Source organism: Canis lupus, chromosome 29 (assembly GCF_048164855.1).
Source record: "Canis lupus baileyi chromosome 29, mCanLup2.hap1, whole genome shotgun sequence".
Classification (NCBI taxonomy): domain Eukaryota; kingdom Metazoa; phylum Chordata; class Mammalia; order Carnivora; family Canidae; genus Canis; species Canis lupus.
In genome coordinates this window covers 39,073,956-39,081,827 of record NC_132866.1, presented here as the reverse complement: position 1 = coordinate 39,081,827, position 7,872 = coordinate 39,073,956, and the positions used below count along the sequence as shown (strand labels likewise).

Genomic DNA, 7,872 nt, shown 5'->3' with positions numbered 1-7,872 from the left:
TCTCATAACTACTCGTCTTGCCTCATATCTTCCTGAAAAGGGAAGCACCATCCTATCAGAGTTTCTCAATCTCATTCCTTCTATCCTCAATCTTTGTTGATTCCTGTCCTCTATTAAAGTTCTATGAGAAACCAGCCAAAAAAATAAAAAATGGTTCATTTTTCCCTACAACAAACTGTTGAACATTGTTATTTTCTTTAAGGTGCCCATAGAATTTTATGATAATTCTCATGCTAGACATAATGTGTATACCAGACATGCAAAGAAGTAGGACAATACACCCATATTTTGAGTGAGAAAAATGAATGAAAACCAACTCAGAAATGACAAAAATAATAAAATCAGTAGACAAGAACATTAAAACAGTTATTTAATAACTATATTCTAAATATTCAGGAAACTATAGAAAAACATAATAAATGGAGACCTAGAAGATTTAGAGGATTCCAATATAATTTCTGCGATATAAACTACAGTGTCTTAAATTAATAATACACTTAATGGGATTAACAGTACATTAGACATTGCAAAAAAAAAAAGATTGGTGAATTTGAAACACTAGCAATACAACTTATCCACATCAAACACAGAAGAAAACAAAAAGCATAAGAATAGTACATCAGTGAGTCCCAAATCAACATCAAATAGCTTAATATATGTGTGATTAAACCCTACAAGAAGATAAGGAGTGGAATAGAATGTAAGAAACATTCAAATGAATAAAGGGTAAATTTTTTTCCAAATTCAATAAAAAGTATAAACTCATAGATATAATAAATTCAGTAAACTGCATGCACAGTAAAAACTAAGAAAAATCACCAGTACACATCCTTAAAGCCAATGATAGAAAAATCTCTAAAAACAACCAAAATAAAAAAGGCACAGTAAATACAGAGAGAAATGATAAGAAAGATAGAAGACTTTCTATAGGATCAATGCAAGAAGACTATGGAGAAAAATCTTTAAAGTTCTGAAAGGGGAGAAAACTGTCAATGTAGAATCTTGTGTCCAGTAAAAATATCTTTCAAAAGTAAAGGTGAAAAATATTTCACAAATACAAAAGGAATTCTTCACCAGTAAACATAAATGAGAAATATTAAATGAAATCTTCAGTGAGAAGGAAAATTATGCCAGATGGAGATCTAGATTTACTTAAAAGAATGGAGAACACTAGAAACAGTAATTCTAGGAAAGATTTAATATTTTATTTATTATTTAAATATATTTAAAGATAATAAACTACCTAAAGAAAAATAATAAGGGAGACCCTGAGTGGCTCAGTGGTTTAGCACCTGCCTTTGGCCCAGGGCATGACCCTGGAATCATAGAATTGAGTCCCACATCGGGCTCCCTTCATGGAGTCTGCTTCTCCCTCTGCCCCCACCCTGTGTGTGTTTTCATGAATAAATAAATAAAATCTTAAAAAATAATATTGTGGGATTTATAATACATTCAGAAGTAAATGATGACAATGACACAAAGGCTATCTGGGAAGAAATGAAATAATGTTATCATAAGATTCTTAATACTATATATTAAATGATATAATATCACTTGAGATACTCTGTGATAAAGAAGAATACTACAAACCCTAAAGTGACCACTAAACTTAAACACATAGTTACAGTTAACAAGCTAAATTGGAAATCAAATCGAATCATAAAAAATACTTGTAGTCATGCAAGGGAGAGCACAAAATAAGAATAACAGGGAAAAAGTAGATGAGATAAAGAGAAAGGAAATAGAATACAGTAAATTTAAATTCAAAGTTCAAGCATAGGGCACTCTCAAGAACAGTGGATGTCTTGGGGAAAGACATTCCACCTTTAGAATCATGAATGAAGTAAAGATACAGCTTAGTATTAAGTAAAGTAAAAAAAAAAACTAGTAAAGATACAGCCTGTGCTAGTTCACAGGAGAAAATCAAGGAGTAAGACAGCTGGGATAAGCTGTCCAGGAATGAGAACAAATATCAAACACTGACCTCATACAATGGAGTATTATTGAGCCATCAAAAAGAATGAAATCTTGCCCTTTGCAATGATATGGATGGAGCTAGAATGTGTTATGTTAAATGAAATAAGTCAGTCAGAGAAAGACAAATAGATGATCTCATGCATATGTGGAATTTAAGGAACAAAACAGATGAACATATGGGAATGGAGAAAGAAAAAAAGGAGAGAGAGAAACAAGCTATAAGAGACTCCTACTGATAGAGAACAAATATGCTTTCTGGTTCTCTGTCCCTCTCAGTGCCCTTTGGAACACCAATTAAATGTAGATTTTTCCTTCTGAGGCTGTTATTTATTTCCCTTAACCTTTCCTCATGATCTTTTAATTATTTTTCTCTTTTTTCCTCAGCTTCCTTCCTTGCCATCAACTTGTCTTCTATGCCACTCACTGGTTCTTCTACCTCATTAATCCTCATCGTTAGGACCTCCAGTTTGGATTGCATCTCATTTAATTGATTTTTAATTTCGGCCTTATTTGATCTAAATTCTGCAGTCATGAAGTCTCTTCAATTCTTTATGCTTTTTTTCCAGAGCCACCAGTAGCTTTATAATTGTGTTTTTGAAGTGGCTTTCTGACACTGAATTGTAATCCAAATTCTGTAACTGTGGGAGAGAGTCCTGTTTCTGATTCTTTCTTTTGTGATGAGTTATTCCTTCTAGTCATTTTGCTCATTTAGTCCTCTAGTCATTTAGTGCAGAGTGGCTAAAAATGAGTTTTACTGGAAAAAGAAGGAAAAAAAAACGGAGGGGTATCCTCTGGTTCTATATACTGTAAATCTCTTGACTTCCTCTGGCGCTTTCCAGCTTGCTCGGTCAAGAACTTGCTCTTCCTCTGTCCTTCCAGCTGGTCTTCTGGAGGAGGGGCCTGCTGTGCTGGTTCTCAGATGTGTGCACCTGGGGGAGCTGCCCTGCCCCCTGCCAGGTGCATGGCTCAGTGGGAGCTGTTTATCCCGTGAGGCCCCTGTTTCCTGGTGGCCCCTGCTCCATCCCAGGTACAGGGTGATTCATGAGGAACAACAACACTGGCATTGGCCAGCTCTCCAGCTCTGGAGTCAGCTGCTGCAGTAACTACCACAGTTTCTCAGTCCACACAGTCCTGGATGCTCTGGGGTGGGGGTGCTGATCTGCACAGCTTGGGGGTGCCCGGCTGCCGGAAAGCCCTCCCTCTCTTGGGCCCTCCCCACCTCACCTGTCCTGGCGGAGCTCAGGATCGCTGGCGGCATCCCCCATTGCCCTGGGATCCGGGGGCCTGTGCTGCTGGATGGTGCTTATGGGGCGCAGCTCCCCAAGGCAGCAGGGCGCTGCCCCCTCCGCCCAGAGCCGCCGCCAGAGCTGCTCCCGAGGCCTCGCAGGGAGCGGCTCCAGCCCTTTACCGAGCTGGGCCCCACGGTGTGTGGCGTGATCTCCCCCAGGGCACTTCCTCTGTTAGTGACCCGGGGAAATGGGAGGCTCCACTGCCCCTCCTGAGGTTCTGCCCGAGTTCCCTGGTAAGAGCCTTTCTGTCCAGGAAGAATCCGGTGAAGATTTTTAAAGTTCCTGCTTCTCCAGGACTGGGCTTTACTGTCCTGGAGGCTTTCACCACCTGACCTTAGACCGGCTCCTCTAGGGACCCCTCCCCAACTTGATTATTTTTTTTCCCCACCTTCCTACCTTGTTAGAAGCACAAACTCTTCTCTCTGTAACTTTCCAGCTGTTCTCTCTTTAAATCTCAGGTTGAATTTATAGGTTTTCAGGGTGATTTGAAAGTTATCTATGTAAGTTGGTGGGGACTGGTGACTTGGGGACCCTACTCCACTGCCATCTTGCCCCCTCTATTTTTAAATTTGTTTCAAGCATGCTTGTGATTGATCATTGAAGTGTTTTTGTGATGGCTACTTCAAACTCTTTCAAATAATTCTACTATCTATATCATCCTGATGTTGCTGATATGACAAGTTTTTGTCAACTGAAACTTGGGCATTTAGCTCTTATTTAAACTTTGTGTTTTATCTGGTGTTCTTTGACACTGTACTGGGAGAGTAAGGGAGCTTCACTTTATTATCACTGGTGGAGTTCCAAATTTCACACTTAAACTTTCAGTTTCAACTTAGTAGCATTATGAAATTGGGATTTTATAAAATCTGGGAGGATTATATATGCTCTGTCTTTGAATATTTCCATGGAGGACAATGGACATTGGGGAGTCCAAATTATTATATTTGCATATGTAATGAAAAGGTAGCTATGATTTTGGTATCATAATTTTCTGTTTCCAACAATGCCCAATTAGTAGCCACCAGGGATTCTAGAGGGACATTGGACTTTGTTCTATCTTCTAATGAGGTCTGGTGTGTCTGGGGTTTGCCACTGGTCCTAATGGATCCTGACTGGTGTCAAGAGAGTCGAATGCTAAGAATATGATGGGGGAAATTACTTTAACTTTTATCTTAGCTACCAATGACATGTTTATTCTCCTCAACATGGAGAATTTAGGAAGTGGAAATGCATTTTACCTGCCCTGGAATGCATTTAAGAAGAATACTATTAGAAGGGACTAGTTTGAGTGAGGAGGCTAAGTCTTCCACCCTGCTCTGGAACATTTTCCCAGCAAGCAGAGTCTCCTGTTGGTGGTGGCTGACTTAGGAGCAGAATGGGATTTTGGAGAACCTGGAGCCTGTAAGGAAGGTATAAAACTTTTTGGAATTCCAAGTTAACTTACTCCCAGATTCCAGTAGAGCACTGGGGATGGTATATATGTGCTCTCCTTTCTTTCTCAGGATTTCATCAGGCAAGAATGCCATGGAACTTTCACTTTTGTTTACCCCAGTTTTAGAAAGTTCCAATTTCGTATGAAGAAACATGCTTAGCAGACAAGATGCACATTTTGAAATTTTCTCTAGGACAAATTAGGATAATTTTAAATGCAAGTGCTTCTCTCTCTGTCTCTTCCCATCCTCCCTCTCTCTCTCTCTCTCTCTCTCTCTCACACACACACACACACACACACACGTACATACACACACAATTTCTAAGTGCCTAGATCAGAATTTTGATTTGTTGGAAGAGTGAAAGAGAAGGAGACTGAGTTCTGTTTATTGTGAGCTGCATTTAGGTGAGTAAATGACCTTAGTGTGATTGCATTATTTTGCTGTTCGTTTATTGTAAATTGAAGCAGAGTCTGTTCCTCTTTAGACTGATTTAATATACTTAAAAGAGTGAGGTTTGACTAAGTCAGACAGCCAGTTCAGAGATCTGAAATGAACACTAGTTGACCAGAGTGACAAAGGCTTACATAGAGAAGTTTATGGACTTGAAGGAATATTTTATTTAGGTGGGCAATAGAAGAGAGAATGATCAGAAAATAATTTCCAGAGTCAAGGCATACAATTTCTCTTTCTATCCTCAGGCTAGCATCTCCTAAATGTAGGGACTTATAGGGTCAGAAGATATTCTCCCTTAGAATGACCACTTACTGACTAGTCTCAAGCTCTGTAGGAAAATTGCCTGACCTGTGTCTCCAAAAATATAATTAGAGTCCACCTGCTACTCCAGTACTCTCACTTTAGAGAGCTGCACCTGGAAGCAAAGGGAGTTTCCCTACAGATGATGTTATGACTTCAAATATGGATGAAAAATCCTAAGGATATCATCAAGGTATATATATATTTTTGTTGGGATGACCTACTCATGATTATAAGTATTTTAACTAAGGATACAATTTTACTTTTATAGTATTTACATTGTGGATGCATGATATGAATGGTACCTTATCAATAATCAGATATATAACTTAAAGAAGGATTTTTTTCTGCTTGTGAATAAACTATAGAAGAATAACTAAACTGTTAAAGTTACATTATTCTTTATGAAGACTTATAACCACATGCACAGTTCTTTTTTACCACTTAACATAAACATATTCATAGATAAAAATATATTTTTACTTAATAAAGTGCAAAACTTAGACATAAAATATAAAGTTTAAAGTAGTAGAAAAATCCAATCACCATTCCTACATTATTTTTTTATTGATTTATTTCCATTCTTAAAATTTTTAAATTAAAGTATAGTTGACACACAGTGTTCCATTAGTTTCAGGTATACAATATAGCAATTCAACAACTCTATATGTTATGCTATGTTCACCACAAGTTTAGCTAACATCTGCACCATACAATACTATTACAATACCATCAATTATATTCCCTATGCTATACTTTTCATCTCTGTGACTTATTCATTCCATAACTGGAAGGCTGTACCTCCTACTCCCCTTCTTCCATTTGTCTACACTGTTTTATACATTTAATAAAATAAAGTTCTTCATTCTTCAGTTATGATACCCTACACAATAGCTCAGAGAGTTGGAGAAATGGAAAAGTCGGTGATGGAGGATGCAAGAAACCACACAGAAGTTCAGGAATTCACCTTGGAGGGTTTTCCTGGTGTCCAGCACCCTGGAAAGATTCTCTTCCTGGTGCATCTGTTGGCATACCTGGCCTCCATCATGGGAAACATACTCATAATCACCATTACCTGGGCTGACCATCACCTCCAGACACCCATGTACTTCTTCCTCAGCAGTTTCTCCTTTTCTGAATGCTGTTTTATAACCACTGTTATTCCAAAATTGCTGGCTATCTTTCTGGTAGGGAGGCAATCAATTTACTTTGCTGCCTGCCTCACACAAGACTTTATCTTTCTTTTCCTGGGAATAACTGTTTTCTTCCTTATGGCTATATTATCCCTAGATCGGTACTTGGCCATTTGCAAACCTCTGTATTACCCAACCATCATGAACCCAAGGATGTGTTTCCTTCTGGTCATTGCCTGTTTAGCTTTGGGATTCATCCTTATGGTGGTTCCAGTTGTAATGCTTTCCCATTCATCCTTCTGTGGTTCCCATATCATATCTCACTTCTGTAATTTTGGGCCCCTGGTTTATCTCTCCTGTTCTGATACCAGATTTACTGAGATGTTGGCCTTTGTCCTTGATTTGTTTATCCTTTTGACATCCCTTATCATAACCATCATTACCTACAGCAACATAGTAATCACAATTGTGCAACTCCTATCAGCCAAGGAGAAAAAGAAAGCTTTCTCCACCTGCTCCTCTCACCTCATAGTCCTCTCTCTGATGTATGGCAGCTGTGTCTTTATATATATGAAACCAAAGCAAACTAAAGGGCTAGACTCCAACAGAGAGGCTACCCTTGTGAACATGGTGGTAACCACACTGCTCAACCCTGTCATCTCTACTCTGCAGAACAAGCAGGTCCACTGGGCTGTAAGGGATACTCTGTCCAGGGTTAGACTGAAGAAATAGAACCACTGACTGTCAGAGGAGAATGCTACTTCTACATCTAATACAATGTCCCCCCTATTTCTGGAATCTCCTATATAGGCTAGCAAATACGTTGTTAGAGGTTCTGCTTGTTTATTCTTAGAATAGGGGCAAATTTATCTTATAATCCAATATTCCCCACTTTTTGAAAACTCTAACATTCTTCTTTATACTGAGATGAAATTATCTTCCTGGATCTTTTCACTAGTTTTAGATCACTAGAATTCAGCAAATTTTAATGAACAGCCTCATATACATGATTCTGTTTGATGCATGTGGAATCTCAAAGTTGGAAAGCTGGTATTTCAAGTATCTATTTTTGGTAAGTGCATGAGGATGAAAAATGAAATTCACAAGAATTAAGAGTATCAAATTGGTTCAAGGATAGATGTAATGAGGTCACTATATTTATTTTTGAAGGACACATATATATACATAACTGTCATGATATTAATAATACTACTTGAAATGACTTAATGCATTATTTTCAATGGTGCATAGTTTTTTATAAATAGAATGTAAATCTTTATATTTCTT

At 38.1% G+C, this 7,872-nt stretch overlaps 1 protein-coding gene across 1 annotated transcript; it reads left to right on the top strand.

Moving 5' to 3' along the window:
• Nucleotides 1–6,363: 6,363 nt before the first annotated feature.
• LOC140620613 (olfactory receptor 6C2-like) lies at nucleotides 6,364–7,317 on the top strand. Its single transcript, XM_072804743.1, has one exon. The coding sequence runs from the start codon at nucleotides 6,364–6,366 to the stop codon at nucleotides 7,315–7,317; it is 954 nt and encodes a 317-aa protein (XP_072660844.1).
• Nucleotides 7,318–7,872: the final 555 nt, after the last annotated feature.

What these genes read in the sequence shown, in the direction of transcription:
- LOC140620613 (XM_072804743.1), top strand. Translation starts at nt 6,364, where the DNA reads ATGGAAAAGTCGGTGATGGAGGATGCAAGAAACCACACAGAAGTTCAG.